This window comes from Gracilinanus agilis, chromosome 6 (assembly GCF_016433145.1).
Source record: "Gracilinanus agilis isolate LMUSP501 chromosome 6, AgileGrace, whole genome shotgun sequence".
In the NCBI taxonomy this organism is placed as follows: domain Eukaryota; kingdom Metazoa; phylum Chordata; class Mammalia; order Didelphimorphia; family Didelphidae; genus Gracilinanus; species Gracilinanus agilis.
Genome location: NC_058135.1, coordinates 290,816,801 through 290,837,127, shown reverse-complemented (window position 1 = coordinate 290,837,127; position 20,327 = coordinate 290,816,801). Strand labels below are relative to the sequence as shown.

Below are 20,327 nucleotides of genomic sequence, written 5' to 3'. Positions count from 1 at the left end.
ATAGAAATCAATGAAGCTTTTAAAAAAATAAGTAGTATCTATCTAAAACCAAGAGTATGCATTACATGTAAGGGAGGTAAGTTAGAAGCTTTTCCAATAAGATCAGGGGCAAAGCAAGAATGTCCATTATCCCCATTCAATATTACACTAGCAATAAAAAGAAAAAGAAATTGAAGGGATAAGGAAACAAAACTATTACTTCTTTTCAGAAAATATGATAGTATCCTTTGAGAATCTCAGAGCATCAACAAAAAGCCTAATCTAAATAATTAACAATTTCCGTAAAGATGCAGGATATCAAATAAGCCAACACAAAGCATCAGCATTTCTGTATATTAGCAACAAGGAAGAGATACAGAAATTCTATTTAAAATGGTTACAGATAGGAGTAGCTGTGGATGGAGAGAGCTCAGTAGTTAGAGAGAGGCCTAGAAACAGGAGGTCTTCGGTTCAAATATGGTCTCAGTCATGTCCTAGCTGTGTAGCTTTGGGAAAGTCACTTAACCCCAATTGCTTAGCCTTTACGCCTTTTTCTGCCTTGGGTATTTGGGTTTTTTTTTTAATAATAATTTTTAAAAATAGCTACAGACTGTATAAAATACCTTCCAAGACACAGGAACTATGAATACAATTATAAAACACTCCATACAGATAAAGGCAAATCTAAATAATTGAGGTTGAGCCAACATCATAAAAATGATAATACAACCAAATCAATTTACTTATTCAATGCCACACTAATTAAATAGGCAGCTAATAGAGCACCAGGCCTGGAGTCAGATAGACTCATCTTCCTAAATAAATCTAGCCTCAGACATTTACTAGCTGGGTGATCCTGGGCAAGTCAGTTAACCCTGTTTGCCTCAATTTCCTCATCTGGAAAATGAGCTGAGAAGGAAATGGCAAACTACTCCAGGATCTTTGCCAAGAAGACCCAAATGGAGTAACAAAAAAAGTTAGGTACAACTGAAACAACTTAACAACAACAACTAATTAGTCAACTACAATATCATAATATATTAAAAATATCAATTACTTTAGAGAACTAAAAAAAATTACAAAATTCTTCTGGAGGAACAAAAGTTGGAATATGAAGGGAAACAATTTAAAAAGTGAAAAGGGGGTCCAGCAATATCAGATATCAAACTATGCTACAAAGCATGAAAATAATTTGATTTTGGATAACGAAATAGAGGTTCATCAGTGAAACAGATTAGATATACAATACATAGATGCAAATGAATCCAGTATCCTAGTGATTGATAAGAGCAAAAATCTCAGCTATTGGGAGAAGTCACTATTCAATAAAAACTGAGCGAAAAACCAGAAAGTAGTCTGCTATAAGTCTAGGTAGAAACCAGTATCTTGCCAAGATAAGTTCAATAGGGTCTGTGATTTAGACACAGAGCAGTGACATTATAAGCACATTGGGGAAGCCTGGAAGAAATTCCCTGTCAGATCTATGGAGAGGGAAAGAATCCATGACCAAAAAGGAGACAGCAAGGGGGCAAAATGGACAATTTCATTTACATAAAAATATAAGTTTTTGCATAAATATAATCAATACAGGTAAAATTAGAAGAGAAATGGAAATGGGGGGAATCTTTCTAGCAAGTTACTTTGATGATGAACTCATTTCTAAGATATGTAGGGAACTGAGTTAAATTTATAAGAATAAGAGCCATTCCCTCAACTGATGAAGTCGAGGGAGATGAATAGGTAATTTTCAGAGGAAGAAATCCAAGCTGTCACTAGCCATATGAAAAATGCTCTAAATCACTAGTAATTGGAGAAATACAAATTCAAACAACTCGGAGATGCCACCTCATAGCCATCAGGTTGGTCAAACTGACAAAAAGAGAAAGTGACCAAGGCCAGAGAAGCCGAGGAAACGCGAGTACTTGAAGCTGTGAACTCTACTAAGGTAGCAGAAAGCAGTTTGGAATTGTGCCTGCAAAGCTATTAAACTGTACCTGCCCTTTGACCCAGAAATACTGCTACAAGGTCTATTCACCAAAGAAAGCTCTAATTGTAGCCAGATGTACAAAAAATATGTGTAAGTATCTCTTTCTGTGACGCCGAAGAATAGAAAACTGAAGGAATGTCTATCCACTGGGGAACGGCTGAACCAGTGTTGGTATGTGAATCGTAATGATGAACTAGAGAATGCTGTGAAAAATGATAAGAGCACCCGGGAAGACCTATGTGAACTGATGAAAAGTGAACTGAATAGAACTAGGGGCAGCCAGGTGGCTCGAGGGACAAAGAATCAGGCCTGGAGATGGGGGGGGGGGGGGCTGGGATCAAATGTGGTCTCAGACACTTCTTAGCTGTGTGACCTGGGCGTGACACTTCACTCCGACTGCCTAGCCTTTACTATTCTTCTGCCTTGGAACTGAGACTTAGTATTCTTTGTATTCCTGGCAGTTGAATATTCTGAAGCAGAAGGAGAGCATTAAAAAAAAAGAGAGAGATGAGCAGAAGCAGGAGAACATGCTCTACTATAATAGCAATACTGTAAAGATAATCAAACTCTGAAAGGGAGAAGCAGGGAAAGTATTTCCATAGTGCCTACTATGTGCCACACAGTGTATACTTCACAAATATGATCTCATTTAACCCTCACAACAACAGTGCAGAGTAGGTACTGTTATTATCTAACTTTAAAGTTAAGAAAATTGAGGCAAACAGAGGTTAAGTGACTTGTTCAAGGACATACAGCTAATAAGTGTCTGAGACTAGATTTGAACTCGGGTCTTCCTGACTTGAGGGCCAGAGCTCTTTCAAAATGTTTGAAATATTTAGTTAATTCCAATCAACATAATGAATAATCCACAATTCCAAAGGGCTCCGGATGAAAAGAGCTAATGGATTCAGAATACAGATTGAAATCTATTTTCTTCTCTTCTCCTCCTTCCTCCTTTTTTTTTTTTTTTTTGGACAGGGCAAATGTGGACATTTGTTTTGCATGTCTATACATATTTATAATGAGTTCTGTTTTTCTTGCCTTCCCAGTGGGTGGAAGAGGGGGAGGCAGGAGGGAGAGAATTTAGAACAGAAAATAAAACCAATTTTTTACAAAAGTCACAGGGATGCTGAGCTGGGGTGGGGGTAGGGAGGGTGCAGAACAAGGCAATGAGGGAGGGCAAGAATAGCCAGAGAGCAGTGTAATGGGTTCCGATTTTACCAGTCAGCAGCCCAGAGCACCAGGGCAGAGGCTAGAGAGGCAAGATGTGGAGGCTGCAATCATTCTTTGTGGCCCAGGGCCTGGCACCCAGGGACTTCTGGATGAATGCTTGCTGATGATTAACGGACAGCCTAGGTTGGGAGCCCATTCCTCCCAATTTGGGGGCTCTGAGAGCTCTGACACTTCCTGAAATGCCAAGAAGAGTCATATCTTAACAAAGACGGCTGGTGATTGCCAGTGTTGGCACTGACTTGGGCTGGACTGCCATTGCGCTATACCCGCTTCTCTTAGACATATGACCTCTCACATTTGTCCAATGTATAAAGGCCACTTGGGCCCTGGCCTCAGTCAGGCTACCCACCACAGGCCACACCAGGGAAGGGCTCTTAGGCTGACCAATGCCTCCATCTCTCCTGAACATACTATAGCTGCACGTCCTTGATGTGGAATTCTAAAACCTGTCCTAAGTGAGGAGCGTGGCACTCTTTCCAGGCAAAGGTCCAAACTGGCTGTCTGATAATCCTTTGACAAAGCCTTCACCCCGGCCCAGGCCAGACAGCATCTCTCTCCCAAGGGCAGTAATCCTGGGGGCCCAAACTGAAGAGACAACAGACACACCCAGTGTGGTAGCCCCATTGCGGCGGCAGGGGAAACATACTTGTTGATTTCTGGATCTCTGACTTCATCAGAGTGGATCCTCCCTCCACCAACATGGATCTCAAATCTCTCTAAAACTCAACAGATCTCTCAGAGTTGCCGTGGCCCAAAAATTCACCGCCCTGCCACCAATCTGATGGTGAACCTCTGTGAACTTGGCAAAACTGGTCTTCAGCCAACAGGCCAGATCTGTCACAAACTTACTTGTACTTTGTAGCTCATTATATGAGCAAAGACTTCAAGTCAGAAGAAACTGGACAGGGCAATGACCTCACCTCCCTTATTTTACTGATGAGGAAATAGAGCTAGTTAACTTCCCCAGAGTCACTCCGGTAATACATGTCTAAGGCAGGATTTGACTCCAGGTCTTTGTGTCAACAAGCATTTATGAAGCCTTTGCTCTGTGCAAGACACTGGGCTAAGTGTCGGGGATTCAAAGAAAAGCACAAAACAGCCTCTGCTTTCAATAAGCTCCTAGTCTAATGGGGCGGGGTCAGGAGAGACAACCCCCAATCAGCTATGCATAGGTCAGACTCTTGGATATCATAACGTCACAAATCAGATATCAGGACTATATGAAGGGAGTCTTGGAAGGAGGACTACTCTGGAACTCTAGATGCTCCACACCTCGGCTGCCCCACAACAGGACCTACCCTTAGAGGACCCAGAAGCAGTCTGATATTGGCTTTGGAGGCACTGGTGACCCATGCTAGATGCTAGATACCTAGACTTGGGATTTCAGTATTTTGTCAAAGATGATTTTTTTTTAACTCTTTCTGTCTTAGAAGGGCTAGGCAATGGGCGTTAAGTGACTTTCCCAGGGTCACACAGCTTGGAAGTGTCTAAAGCTAGATTTCGACCCAGAACCTACCACCTCCAGGCCTGGTCCTCTATCCACTGAGCCACCCAGCTGCCTCTGTCAAAGATGATTCTTTTTCAAAATGCTAGAGAAAAGTTCACCTAACTTACATAGTAATGTTAGCCATGCTGCAAAAGATCCATGCCTCGAATAAATCAGAGATCAGAATCCTTACAAGAGTTCACTGTTTGCTAAAGGCTTTGTTATTACCCGACCATCCTGATCTCCTCCACCTACCCCAGGCCTCCATCAGCTGAGCAGGAAATCCATTGGGGAAATCCACAAAGAGAAAGAGCAGCAGAGCTTCTTCCTCCGTGCCTGAGTCCTGGGGCTGGCTCTGCTCAGGGGACTCTATCCGGTAACTCACATCTGGAAGCAGGCAAGAGCCTAAAGGATAAGATATTTTGTGACTTTCTGAGATAAGCAAAGGTTTCAAATATTCCAGGGCTAAAACGCCTGCCCAGGCAATAAAGCTGAAGATGACCAAGACCCAAAAGAGGGAGTTCTATTCATGAGGCAAGTCATGCCTCTTTTCTAGTTTCAGCATCTAGAAGATAAAGTCTATAACCTCTATCTGGTGGAAGCCACACAGAACAACAAATGGCCTGGAACACTAGGAAGGCATAATGCCCCCAAGAATGCAGCCTTACAGGCGTAAAATTCCGAATCCCTTAGATCCATACAGATTCCATACATAAGGCCCAGATCCTCAAAAAAACCTTTGCCATTATAGTTTATTTCCTAAGGTCTGAATAAGTGCCAGGCTCCCTACTAGACCGTTCAGATTGGAAAAGGGGAAAACTTGGAAAGTTGGAGAACAGAAATTAAAGGAGAAAAGAAGAAAGGCCCCTGAGATTTGCCTAGCTGGCCTCTGCCATCAGACTTTTCTGGAATGCCATTACTTTGAGATGCAGAGAACCATCCACCTCTCTTAGGAGGCCTGGTGTTTATGATAGAAGCACCATCCACCAATCACAAAACACATGAACATTATTCTCTAGAATCTTCATTTCATTCTGAAACGAGAAAAAATACAGAAAAATGATCCCCTTCTGAGTATTCTTTCTCCATCTAGGACTATGCCTGTCACTTTTTTTAAACCTTTACCTTCTATCTTATAATACTGTGTATTGGCTCCAAGGCAGAAGAGTAGTATGGGTCACACAGCTAGGAAGTGTCTGAGGCCAAATTTGAACCCAGAACTTCCTATCTCTGGACCTGTCTCTCAATCCACTGAGTCACCTAGCTGCCCCCATATGCCTGTCACTTTTGAATACTGCCTTCCCTTCCCCAGGAAAGGCAACTAATGCTCTGAGGCTTCTTTCTCCCACTGGTCACCATGATCTGCCAAAGCCAGCTGTTCCAGCTCCCTCAGGGACTGCAGTCATTTAGAATTTATATAATGTTGAAGCTAAGAGCCCTGAAGTCTCCTTGGCCCAGCTGATTCATGTCCATATTTATACTCCTATTCCTTGGTGCATTTGATAGTCTGGTCAAACCTACAGATCTGAATTTGGTGCACATACCTGAATAGGAAGGATTGATTATCCAAACGCCAGTATCGGTAAAACCATCAGCATGCTATCTTGTATCTAATAGGTTTGGCTTTGTAAGCTCCTTTCACATATGATGCCTTCTTTTGAGGCTTGGGGCTAGAGCCTGGTTAATATGGCACCACTACTCACAGAGAGTCAGAGCTTACAGCGAACTCAGAGGCCTCTGGACCAACTCAAACGTGGCCAAGAATATTTCCTCCAACTTCACTGACATGAGGCCCTCCAGGCTCTACCTGAAAGATGGGAGGAGTGAGGGGAAGCCCACTACTGCCCAGGGCAACCCTACTCAATTTTTCCTGACCTCCAGCCAAACCTGCTTCTCTTTAACTTCACCACTGCTCCTGGGCCCACACCAGGAGGCCAAGAAGCACAAGGCTGATCCCTCTCTACTTAATGGCCCCTCAGGTTCTTGAAGACAGTGATCATGTTATTCAACTGAATGTCTACAATCCCAAAACCAATCCTCATAAGGCCATGAGTTCCCTGGATTCTCCAGAGCTGGAGATTAGAGCAGATGTAAGGATGCTCTCTCAGCAAGCCCTGAAAGACGAAGGCCCACAGCCACCGAAGAGGATGGTGGATTGATGCCATGTTAGTGCCACATTAATTAGAATTCTATATCAAATGGCTCCACCATTTGCTTCAAGTGGATGGCCTGAACCAGTCCTCTATCCAACATGCCAAAAGTATTGGGCTCTACTTTTGTCCACACCTGCCTTCTATAATTCCTCCCTCCTTTCTTACCTTTTCTGGTTGTTGTTTTTTTTTCATTTCTGTAAAAAGAGAGGGAGCTGTACCTTCCTCCAAATTGATATTCAAGTTGGGTACTGCATGCAAGTGATATTTCTTCCAGTCCAAAAGGTAGGAATTATTGTCGAAGACAGTTAACAGATTCTTCTGATTTGGAAATGTTAGAGGCAGACCTGAAGGTCCATATAGAAATACATATGGTGGCTAAAGAAAAATACCAAGTTTTTGTTCCTAAATCCTCAGTATGAAGTGGGCTATAACAAAAATAGAAACACCCTGCCAACAGATTGTATGTGAATATAAGACTTAACCTCTTTGGGCCTCAGTTTCCCCATCTAAAAATAAGCATTAATTCTGATGTCCCTTTCAGCTGACAGTCTTTGTTCTGGACTTCCCTCTAGTGCTGACATTCTGTGGTTCTATAACTCTAGGTAAAGTGGTTTCACTCAGCACTAGGCCTTTCTCCAACTACTGGGAAGCTGCAGCCTCCCAAATACCCTCAGGACTTTGTTTGGGGCTTAGAGTGAGCTAAGTCACTGAGACCCTGACATCTCCTCTAGGGGATGGGAAGAAGGACTAAAAGGATTATGAATCTTCTCTTATCAGTCTCTCATATTTTCTAAGAATGAACTTAGAGAAAGATGTTTCCTTTGAGGGTTATCATGCTTGGCCACCAGTCAGTGATAAAAATGAAAACGTAGGCCAGGTTAGCGGGAGGTAGTTGTTAGAGACGAGGGCACTTTCCCTCATCCCAGGAGAAAAGGCCATTGGACTTAGTCATGAAAACTGCAAACAACCTCGGGGACAGGCAATTCAGTGACAGTGACCTCTCATTACAAAGCCACATCTGTAAAAGTGATTCAGGGTAGTAAAAAGACCTAAGGATGGGAAGGTCTCAATGAGAGAGAGAGCAAGGCAGTAAAGGAAAATGTGGGGATCCCATCTCTTCTATACTGGCATATCTGTGGAAAACGATAGACACGGGGAGTGGTGTTTCCTTGAGAAGTCTAGCCTGGAAAGGCTAAAAAACCTGTCTAAATTGTGCTACCAAGGCCATTAAAACAGTGACCTGCCCTCATGGTCCAAAGATCCATCATCCCACTGGTGTGGATGTTCACAAACTTGGGCCATTAGCCCTTTGTGACATGGAAGAAGCTACTTGAGATTGCAATGGATACACGATTCTCTCAGGATTCTGTGGGCAAACTTGTAGTAGACAAGTAAACCTCATCCTTGGACAAAAGACCATACTCAAAGCTTTCCTACTTGGTGGGACCCCACAAAGCTTGTACTCTGGCAACTTGGCTTTTGAAAACCATGAATCCCCTCCATATAACAAGACCCGGGAATACTTCTTTCTGTGAAGGGTCACACAGCTAGGAAGTGTCTGATGTCAGATTTGAATCCAGGATGTCCCATCTCCAAGTCTGGCTCTCAATTCACTTAACCACTTGTATGCCCCTCAATGACTTCTTTTTTTTTTTTAAAAACCCTTAACTTCTATGTATTGGCTCCAAGGCAGAAGAGTGGTAAGTAAGGGTGGGCAATGGGGGTCAAGTGACTTGCCCAGGGTCACACAGCTGGGAAGTGTCTTGAGGCTGGTTTTGAACCTAGGACCTCCTGTCTCTAGGCCTGCTCAGTGACTTCTAAAAGAACCTAGTGACCCAGAAATTCTGAGAAGTATTAGTTTTTTGTACCTTGAGACACAGGCTAGTCTAGACTCCCAAGATTTCTAAACAGCTCTCTGAGTGATGTGGTTCGAGTCTGAGCACAGAGGGAGTAAACAGCCCAATACCAGAAAGCATACCTGCCCCACCACACCAACCTGTTTCCCAAGAGCTGGGAGAAAGGCCATGCATTTTCCAAGAACAAAGATGCTCTCTTTCCAGGTTCTGCTTCCAGCCCAGACCTCTCTACTCAAGTAGCCAGCCTTCTTCTGGGTAATAGTACCTGCCTACTTCATAAACTTTCACAAAAGAATGACAAATGTATGCCTCACCCAGCTGGCACTTAAAGTCCACCACTCCCACTTTAACCAGCGTAAAATACACCTGCCAAAGACTTTCTCTTAAGACAGCTGACAGTTGAAGGGGCACATTAGCCCCATGAGCTTGTGTATCCTCTAAGTCCTAGCTGGGCAAAAGCCTCCTGACCCCTCTGGAAATCCCCTCAGTGCCTGGGACATTACTGGCTGCCTAGCTGAACTGAGTAACACGGCAAACATGTGTCTTGTAAGACAGAAGCTGATAACCTTAGTCCTCATGCTCCTCAAAGACACTCATCCAAAGACCCTTTGAATAGATTCTTCCTGGAGCTCAGTCTCAGGGAAAATGGTTAAAGAGAGAGAAGAGGCTTTCTTCTGTATGACAATGTAAGACTACTTTGTAACTCAAAGTGTTTCCCTTTTGCCTTCTCCATTTGGAAATGTGGAGGAACCGCCTTCATAGCCAAATATAGCCAGCTCCTCCCCACTGCTTTGGAGCATTTACTCCCCAGGCTTCCCTAACTATCTAGTGTCTGTTCCCATTTTATCTTAGCTGTCCTATTTTACGTTCATTTTTAATTCTGTAAGCTTCCTCAGGTACTGAAACCCTCCCTGAAGACCTTGACCTCTTCTCTCCTCTTGTTTCTGGCATCCCTTTACAGGATGGCCCAAGTTGGCACTCAGATGGCCCAAGAACCCTGAAAAGGAAGCATTCTCCCAAGGTTCATCCCTTCCTAATCTGCCTCTGAGGACCCCAGTGGCTGCTGGGCAATAGCAGCAGTTGGCCATGCCCTTCTTCTGTAAGCCAACCTTCAGGAGATCCATGCAGATGGCGGCCTGCTTCTTGCTTGTCTACTGCTCAGGATCCTGTTCTAGCCCTGGGCCCTGGACTATGACCACAGGCTGTCAGTCAGTCTCTCTTGTCCTGCTGTTCACCTAATCCAGGCCACAGAGAACAAGAATCTTTTTTTCTAAACCGACAGTATAATTTTAACATCATTTTCTTGCTCTGAAATCTACTGGGCCAGCCAGTTGCCTTCTAAATCAAATCAAAATTCCTCCTGCATGCTTTTTAAAATGTTCCTCCCTTTCCCTCCCAGGTGCCCTCATTCTCTGTTACACCCTGGTTCGTATTCTCTGCTTCATTTGGGCAAACCTGCCTGCCAGGGATGATGGAACTCTCTAAATTATACCATGGAGAAAGCTGATTGTTAAATATTCAGTATGAGAATGTATACTTCAGAAGTACAAATCGGGCTAGACTGACTGTCTAGATTTAAGTGACAGAGACAATATCAGTAATACATATTAAGGGGCTTAGTGGATAGAGATCCAGGCCTAGAGACAGGAGGTCCTTGGTCTCAGAATACTTCCTAGGTGTGTGACCCTGGGCAAGTCACTTAACCCCCACTGCCTAGCCCTTACTATTCTGCCTTGGAGCCAATACACAGTACTGATTTTAAGACAGAGGGTAAGGGTTTTTTAAAAAAAGTAACGCATGTTAAACTAAATAATAGATGCATTTGGGGGAGCTGGTTATTAAGCATTTAGTGGTATATCACTAGCTTCACCCCAGGTGGGATTGGCTCACTTCTTTTCTCAGAGCCTTTGCATACACAAGCTCATACAATTACTTAATGTGAGAACTGGAATGAACCCTGGAAAAATCAAGTCCAACCCTCTTACTGTAATAAAATTAATAACTTGCATTAATACTTTAGGATTTGCAAAGCACACCAATGACTCCTAATAACCATGTGAGGAATGCCCTGCATGTATTATTCCTATTTTAAAGATTGGGAAACTGAGCCTCCAGAAGAGCTTGCCTCCTCTATGACCTCGCGGTTCCTCATGGCTGGCAACCTTGCTTTAACTTTCTACCCAAGAAAAAGCTGTTTGTGAAGATATTCTCAAAACCTTAAATAGAAGTCCTTCCCTGAAAACATCAGTGGGGGAAATTCAGGGCACCCAAGTAGCTTACCCCACCTCTGTGGTGTGGCGCCTACCCTTAGCCTTCTCTCTCACAGCACATGCTTCTGATTCAGAGAAGAGCTCAGGTAAAATCTCTATAAATGGGAAATATTTACATTGCTTTAAAAATGGCTGGAAAAAACCAAATGTTTCAACTAAAAGATAAAGCGCTCCTTTGACTGCCCACACTGAGCCTTTGGCTTCATGAGCGGAGTGGAGCTACTTCATGCGTCTGGACTGGCCCTGCCCTGGGGATGACTGAGGCTGCTTTGGGATGTGTCTTCTGGCTCACTAAACCTCTGGCTAAGAAACCAGTTTTCCCACTTGTTTCAAAAGGAGCCCAAGGAGCTACTACCCAAGAAGCATTAGTCATGCACCGACTCCCCAGCAGCCGGGGGCCATACAGTGGGGTTCAAGCTGCCTTTGGCCAGCCTTACTTAGGCCTGCCCACAGAGCGCTGATCCTAAAGAAGAAACCTCTGCCTTCTGCTTCCATGGCTACTGCCATGGGCGTTCATGAGATGCTAACCCTTTCGGCCCACACTTAAAGTATGTATAAATGGGAGGACTTTTCCCTGTGTCCCAGAAGTGTGGGGGACATGAAAAAAAAAGTTTTTGAAATTATTTCTATATGGTCTTAGGGGAAGGTTGGAGAGCTCCAAGGGAGATGTCCTACTCTTCCAGTCCTACTACTGAGGCCTGTGTTCTTTATCCCAGTGCACACACAGAGGAAGGATTACACCAGAATCAGCCCCGGGTCTTTGGGTTGTGTAAATGTCGAAACTGCAGGTGCATATGTTGGCTGCATTCTTCAGGCCTGTGAGGACCGAGTGTCAAAGACAGTTTGGTCTCAGTGTCATTAAAAGGATATGAAGGCTGTGGAGAGCCTGCTGGTTTGGTTGAGATAAAGCTGGTGGCCACAGGGACACAAAGCAGCTGCTGGAGTGAGGGTCAGCTCCCCAGGTAAGCCCACATAGGCTTCTTCATCAGGAACGAAGAGGGCAACAGGACGCCCCAGCACAGGGTGGATTCTGCTACAGACTTGCTTGACCCCAGGAGATCCTGGCCTAGTGACACAGAAGACAGGAAAGGCAAGTTGTAGGGCCTCTCCCCCTACAGAAATGGCTAAAAGAGACCAGTTCTGTTTGTGAAACCCCCTTGAACCACTTGGATACACACACACTCACTCACACTTACATACTCACATAGACTCACACATCCACATACAAGCATACACACACACTCATATATACTCACAAGGACACATACATATACATATACTTACACAAGTGTGTGAACATATGCATACACACACACACACACACACACACACACACACACACTCTACTTTCTCTGCTCATAGTTGGCTTTCAGGACTAGGTTCCACCTGGGATGCCATCACAACTATCACAGTGGGGCAATACCAATCCATACTTAAACAGGTTTCTTGGGTGGTAAAGGCTGCACTGGGCAGCCTCCCACCTCTGAGTTCCTGTGACCCCAGCCCCTATTTCTGCCTGTACAATCAGCAGGCTTCCTTTACAAAGGAAAACTCTCTTGCCAGCTTCATGATTTCAAGGAGAAGCAATCTTAAGTAAGGTGGCTTTCATGAGCACATATGATCCCATCATCCAGCCACAGAGTCAGGCTGAGGGAAGGCCCAAAAATAATTTAGGCTACGCAGCACTCCCCCTCAGCCCAGATGCTGTTTATTTGACTAGAAAAAGTCCCTGTTTCCTAAGAATAATCGGGTAAGCCAGGCCATCTTCCCTCACCAGGAAGAATCCATTTGGGAGTGAAATTAGGTAGATATTCACCCACTAACAAGTCTTTCCTATGAAGGGAAATATCAATGAACCCCTTTCTTTAAATCAATGAATCAGATTCCTCCAAACATTTCCCCCTCAACATTGGAGTGATTTACTTCCTGATTGCCTGGAGCCAGCTACAGCTAAGTGATAAGAAAATCCTTCGCTCAGACCTGACCATCCCAAGGGTTTCTGGAAAGGGAGGGGAAAAGAATAGGAATTTATATATAGCACCTACTATGTGCCAAGGGCCCTGCTAAGTACATTATAAATATTTCATTGATCCTGACAACAACTCTGCAAGGTAAGTGTTATTATTATCCCCACTTTACAATTGAGGGATCTGAGGTTAATAGAGGTTAAGTGACTTGCCCAGGGTTATACATGCTGAGATTACATCTGAACTCAGGACTTCCTGATTCCAGGCCTAGAGCTCTATCCACTATATCAGCTAGTTTTTCCTGGCTGATGAGAATTGGTCCTAGTCTAGAGGGTTCTTGGGAAGGCAAATGTTATTGTTGAAAGAGAAGCTTGGTTCCCTTTTCTGGCATTTGGTTTAATTAAGGACCCAGTTACACCCTGCCAAGAAGTTCTAGAATCCAGTAAGATAACTTTCTCAAGGTCTAAATACTCAGGGCCACTGCAGTCTAATGCAGACACTCTAGTTCCCAGACCTGCCCACAAGTATTTCTTCACCCCAAAAGATGAGTCAGAACCAGAGAAACCCAAGGCAACGGCCTCAGAGAGAGCCATCATTCACTAAGAATGTCTTCTGACCTGGTGAGGGCAGACTCCCCAATCTCCTTAAGCTGGGTTCAAGTGAGCTTTATCAAAATGGCCTTTTGCTGTTGTTTTGGGCAGGGCTGTGAGGAATTGCTCTCTACCAGTGAAGATCAAGCAGCTTCCCTTCAATTTATAATCTTAGGGTATTGTCAGGGACTGAAGAATTCATTGACTTGTCCAGGCAAGTTCAGCTAGCATGTCAGACAGGATCTGAACTCAGGTCTTCCTGACTCTGAGGCTGACTTAACTAGTTGAAGGGTTTTCAATTCCATGAACAAAACAATATAAATTGTAAACACAAAAAACATGGCAATCCTTCAGAAATAAGAGTGCCCAATCATCTGCCTTGTCTCCTGAGGAACCAGTAGAGCAGACTGGGTTTTTGAAGAGGCAGAAGAACTAGAGACCAAATTGCCAACATTCACTGGATTATGGAAAAAACAAGGTCATGAAAGCAATGAACATGAACTTGAATAGACTCCAGAAAATAGTGGTGGATAGAAGGGCTTAACATTCTATGGTCCACAGGGTCACAAAGAGTCAGACATGATTGAATTACTGAACAAAAACACTTGAATAGTTTTTGAGGGTAGATGACAGCTCTAGTTATCAAGCAGACAAATGTTATGGGAAATGCATCTATTATTTAGAGTACATGGCTCCTATATTTCTAATAGGAGATCAGCACTGATTTAATGTGAAAAATAATTTTATATGCTTAAAAATATTAAGAACTTGAAAGCACCTTAGTAGTCATCTGGTTCAAGCCGCTATTTTTTTTTTCTTAGCTCCTACTCCAGCGCCTTTTTATTTTATTTTAAAATATTTTTCCATGTTTACATGACTCATTTTCTTTCCCTCTTTTCCCTCCCCACTCCCAGAGCCAACAAGCAATTCCACTGGGTGGTACAAATGTTATCCCTTGATACCTATTGTGATAATTAGATTAAGTCTACACTGCCCATCTTTAGATTTAATCACCAAAGGTGAGAGCACCTCCAAATTCTGGGAGGTCCTAACCCACATTTGCTAGAGTGAGTGACAAATCAGAATCAACTGACCCGCCCCCTAGGCGTACTATGAGAAGCATCTATTGTGATTGGACACCCAAACTAGGGAAAGGCACAGGAAATGACACATAAGTAACCCCTTTAAAAAAAGGGAGTTGAGTGAGTGAGAGGGTCTTCAGTTGAAGAGGGTGTCTGGTGAAGGAGCTCTTCTGGTTTGTGGAAGAGTGTTGGCTGGAATGCTGAGACCTTGGTGAGACTACTTTAAATATCTTCTTTTGAATTCCACATGGCGAGTTTAAAGACTGAATCTTCCTGAACTTCTCTTAAGAAACTTCTTTTAATAGACTCTGTGAATGAAGTTTGCTCCATTCACCTCCGGGCCTCTGGCCCTCTGACTCTCGCCTGAGGGTTAATTAGATCTACCTGGATTAATTAGAGGATTGTAGTAAATTACCTACTGGGTTAGATTCTTATTTCCTTATTTCCTCTCTCTATTCTTAATTGTAAATAAACTTCCATAAAAGTCAATTTTGACTTGAGATTATTCTTAATTGAGGATTGAGGTTCAATCCTTTGGCAACCATCTTTTAATATATTGAACCCAAAAAACCCTTTTTCCCCTTACACTATTTTCATATTATTCATTTTTGCTATCAAACTATCTTTTAAAGTCAAAACCCCAAATCACATACCCATATATACATGTGATAAATGATGTCATATGTTCTTCTTTTGCATTTCTACTCCTATAGTTCTTTCTCTCAATGTGGTTAGCATTCTTTCCCATAAGTCCTTCAGGAGTATCCTGGCAAGCCCCTAATTTGAACGATGGGGAAGTAGAGCCCAGAGAGATAAAACCATCTCCCCTAGATTACTGGGAGCCTGTGTCAATCTGGGGAGAGTCTAGGTACCCTGTCCAACACCCTGGAGCTCTGGGACCCCTGCTGGTGTGAAACTGTGGAACAGAGCTGGGAGCAGTGTTGGTAAAAGGTGAGCACACATTAATCTGACTTTTCTAGGGCCTCTGATTCACTGCACGAAGATCATATGCACATAAACAATGTGCTGTTGAATGTGGCACATGTAATGTCATGATTCCAATCCTTGCTCAGCAGTGATCTTATCAGTGGGTGCACACACTCCACTATGAGAGATCGGAGTGCAAGTCGTCCATGACTTTCAGTTCTGGGGATGAATACCTTGGGACCAATAGGATGCCCCTTTTAAAATTTAGCTCGGCAATCCTCACACAAGAGATCTACTGTGTACTAATAGGTCTATAGCCAGAGAACAGAAGCATCTCTGCTGTATATCTTCAAGAATAACATAAACTCTCACCTTGTAGAGATAACTGTGATACAATCTAGATGAGGGGTGAGATGCTGAACTAAAAAAGCCTTTGGGGTCACAGCCTATCTTTAAGATTCTCCAACTCACAGGTGGAGTCTGGGTAGAAGGGAGGGCAGTGCCTTAGATAATGATGGAATCAAGTCTACAACACCGTTAACTCAAACTGCTTTACTGAACCATCATCTCCCAAAGTCCTTCCTTTTTCCCAAGTCACAAGGATGGAAAGAAACAGCTTTTCCTTCACCTTATATAGTGGTGCTGATCTGTGAGCAGTCCAATCCCATTCGGCAGCTTCACAATGGACTCCTTCTCTGCCCTGTGAAGGAAAGACACAACAAGGAGAGACAGTTCAAACCCCAGTTCCCCCCCACATCATTTTCTGGCTCACAGCAGAGACTCTTGGGATACCACCTTAGGGGACCTTTCCATGCCCTGGCTATGTTGGGGCTAAGTCACCTTTGAGTACAGAGACTATACTTGTTAGGGCCATGAGAAATGGTACCACCTTTGTGGCCAGAAAGGAACTTACCCAAAGGTTTCCTTGGAGAGGGCTCCATTCACCTTCATGCTGAAGTGAAATGTGACCTACAAACAGATGAGTGGCTAGAGTATTCAGCCAAGGCCAGAAGCCAAGCAGACACCTCCCATTTCCCATTCCATTAGCAAGCTTTCCCTCACGGATCAATGCATTTCCAATCTAATTCCAAAAGTCCTTATTAGGCTTTCTCTCTCTGAGTGAATCAGAGTATATTTTGGATGTCCACGGTTCAAGGCACAATAGAGAAATTCACTAATTTGCTCTCGTGGTTTCTCTAGATTAGAGTCTGGGTATAAAAGAGAACTGAGGAATCAAAAGGAAAAGACGTATCTAAGGCGACGTAGGGAGACAACAGCAAAAGTAAAGATGGAACCCCAAGGAAAAGTCTCAGTCTTGAAGCACAGATCTCTTTCTCTCATCTTATTAGGCACTAGGGAGGGCCACAGGAGATGGAGCACCAGGCTTGGAGTCAGGAAGTCTCCAGTTCAAGTATAGCCTCAGACACTTACTAGCTGTATAACCTTGGGAAAGTTACTTAACTGCCTCAGTTTCCTCAAATTTAAATGAGGACAATAGCACTTACCTTGCAGAATTGTTATGAAGATCAAATGAGGTAATATTTGTAAAAAGCACTAAACACAGTGCTTGGCTCATAGTAGGTGCTAAATAAATGCTTGTTCCCCTCCATTCCTCATTAGACTTAGAAGTGCACCGAAACCAAACCAGTTCAACACAATAAAGCATCAGCATTGAAAGACAAATGGACAGACCCTCCTATCTTCAACCACATAGACATCTCCAGCAGAAAAGATGATGTGCCCCTACCCCAACCCCAAGCTGCTCCTGCCCAAAAGAAAGGGCACATCAAGTTCACAAACACTTTACCTTTGGGTGAACTATGCTGGTTTTGTGCAAAAACTGTTTTATAACCAGACAATCTGTCATCAAAGTGGTGGGCTTTTCATCAACCTGTTAAAAAACACACACACAAGGAGCCAAAGCCTCAGATCACAAATGTGCCAAAATATGGTACCACTTCTTGGACAAGAATGAGTATTTCACATGGAGCTATTTGAACATTCAGAGAGAAACAAAATTAAAATCAACGAGGTCAAACTGAGAAGGCAGGAAGAGTCTAACAGCTCCTTGGAGATGGGAGTGGGGGTGGAGAGCTTAAAACCTCTTCTGAAGAACTTGAACTTGGCACATTAGAGGCAAACCGATTCTTGGGAAGTATGTAAACAAAGCATACTTGAGGAAGATAGTCCTTCTGGCTGTATAAATAATATCAGGAAATATTTGTAACACTCTCCATAAACCTTAATGTAATATAGAAATGCTAGCTATTATTATTAGATAATGGACCAGAGAAAACAATGCTTAGAAGCAACAGTCTTGACTTGGTTCACATTGGAGGTCATTCTACTCATGATGTTTAAAAAAATTTTTTTAAGGCATTTGGGGTTAAGTGACTTGGCTAGGATCACCCAGCTAGGAAGTATATGAGGTCAAATTTGAGCCCAGCACCTCTTGAAGCCAGGTCTGGCTTTCTCTCCATCATGTTACATAGCTGTTCCTTCTACTTATGTTTTTTTTAAACCCTCACCTTCTGTCTTGGAATCAATACTGTGTATTAGTTCCAAGGCAGAAAATCGGTAAGGGCTAGGCAATGGGGTTAAATGACTTGCCCAGGGTCACACAGCTAGGAAGTGACTGGGGCCAGATTTGAACCTAGGACTTCCCGTCTCTAGGCCTGGCTCTCAATCCACTGAGCTACCCAGCTGCCCCCTACTTAAATGTTTTAAATAAATTCACAGACACACATACCAACAACACAATCGTACTATACATATACATATATAATGAATCTACAGCATTATGTTTCGTTTTGGTTTTTAAAAAACCCTCACCTTCTGTCTTAGAGTCAATACTATGCAATATTTCCAAGGGCAGAGGAGCGGTAAGGGCTAGGCAATGAGGGTTAAGTGATTTTCCCAGAGTCACACAGCTAGGAAGTATCTAAGGCCCCATTTGAACCCAGAACCTTCTAAGTCCAGGCCTGGCTCTCAATCCAGAGACCCACCTGGCTGCTGAAGGTATTGTTTTAAAGTAGCCCATCAACTTAACAGGCCTATATTATTTCTCTACCTTTCAAACATAAAAAAAATAGCACAAAATATAGAGAAGAATCAGTGTTGAAAGAGCCCTTAAAGATCACTTAGTCCAACCTCTAATTTTACAGAACAGGAAAATAAGGCCTAGAGAAGTGGGTCCAGTATCACCCAGGCACTGACTGGCTAGATGAAGATTCAGACCCAGGTGCTATAAATAAAATACATCTTTGAAATCTGTGATACAACAAAGGAAAGCCAGGGTTAGGGAACAGAATGAAAGCCCACACTGGGGAAGAAGAAACATCCCAAAGCAATCTTGTAGCTAAGTAGGTCATAAAACCTGTGCTCTTATGGTTCTATCATGAAGGAGCCACAGGAGCTTTGGAAATACATGGAGAAATCTTGAAAGGAAGCCCATGATGTTGCCAGGTAACACCAGGGCTTCCTTTCCAGCTCTTCCCTAGCTCTAATCCCCAGGAAAGGAATACCACTGCATGTTTCATAGAAGTGTTCTGCTGCTGGGACCTGGGCACTGGGCTTTTCTGGCACAGCTGGAACACCCCCTTCTTATACATAAAAAAAGCTGCTAGTCCTGGGCACCAAGTCACATGACTGTACTCTGTGCCCTCACTGTACTAATTACCCAGTGGTGGTGCTCACAGTAGCAAAGCAGGTTGTTAAGGGGAGCATCATTTTTAGATGCCGGCAGACAGACGGTGCAGAGGCTGGGTTCACAATTAACATCTGCACCCTAACAGGCAGGGACTTTAGAATGATTTGAGGTTCCCTTGTGCATTATTTTCTCAATGTTCTAACTCAGTGGTTTCCAACTGTTTTGAGTATGAGGACTCCTCTCTAGAGTAAAAAAAAAAACCCTTAGTAATTAGCATTTTTTAAGCATCGGTATAACTGAGGAAGTCTGGCAAAAAAAGCTATGATTTCAGTAGCACTTTTTAATGAATTTCTATTAATCCCAACAATATTTACACACATTTGAAAAACAGTACTACGTGTTATACATGTATATGTCGAGGTATCGCATACAGCTATATGGAGCACTTTTTCAATCTACAGTCTCATTCTACAAATATGCTGTGAACAAAGATGACTGGAGGACAGGCCGCTAATGAAATGTTTCCGCTGTGCCAAACAATCTGGTCCTCAAAATGACTCTGCTTGATAGGTATATGGATTTGATGACACCATAAAAGAATTCACAGGGAAGGAGTAGTCAGGTAGATTACAAACCCCTCATGGGCAGCAACTGTTTTCTGCTCCTGTGATGCCTACAAAATTCCTTCCTGAGTACATAGCAGATACTTAAGAAACAGCACGGTTTGTTCTTTTCTCAGCAGAAGGGCTTCCAGCCACTGGTACTATGCTGATTACCAGACTCTAGGAAAGCAGGTAGCCATCAGGGCATGCAGGGCTGGATTAGGAATTCTATACTAATGGGAACCCAAAAACAGTTGGAGAGAACATCAAATAGAAGGTGAGAGCACAGGACCTAAGTCTTATCCAGCCATTAGCTGAGCTGTCCTTCAGCACCAAGTCAGTAAACTAGATCTTTATAATTGTTATAAGGGCACTGGCTGCCCTGCCGCTAACTATAGACAAGCTTGGGCAGCCCATGGCCAGAGAAGAAAAACACTAGACTTGCCCTTCTTCTCATCCCTCTCCACTGTTTCAACACAAGGAGAACAAGATTTACCCGAAGACAAAAAAAGTCTGTCATTGCTCCTCTGGGAATGCCCAAGCTAC

The 20,327-nt window shown here is 43.3% G+C and overlaps 1 protein-coding gene across 1 annotated transcript in view; it reads right to left on the bottom strand.

Annotated features, from left to right (window-relative positions):
- Positions 1-20,327, bottom strand: part of C6H11orf80 (chromosome 6 C11orf80 homolog) — an 84,891-nt gene that overhangs the window by 7,386 nt on the left and 57,178 nt on the right. Inside the window, exons 5-10 of the mRNA XM_044682043.1 lie at positions 17,338-17,421; positions 16,444-16,499; positions 16,159-16,230; positions 11,836-12,030; positions 7,057-7,205; positions 4,941-5,090 (exon numbers count right to left, since the gene is read on the bottom strand). Coding sequence (XP_044537978.1) covers positions 4,941-5,090; positions 7,057-7,205; positions 11,836-12,030; positions 16,159-16,230; positions 16,444-16,499; positions 17,338-17,421 — 706 coding nt within the window. The remainder of the gene's footprint in view (positions 1-4,940; positions 5,091-7,056; positions 7,206-11,835; positions 12,031-16,158; positions 16,231-16,443; positions 16,500-17,337; positions 17,422-20,327) is intronic.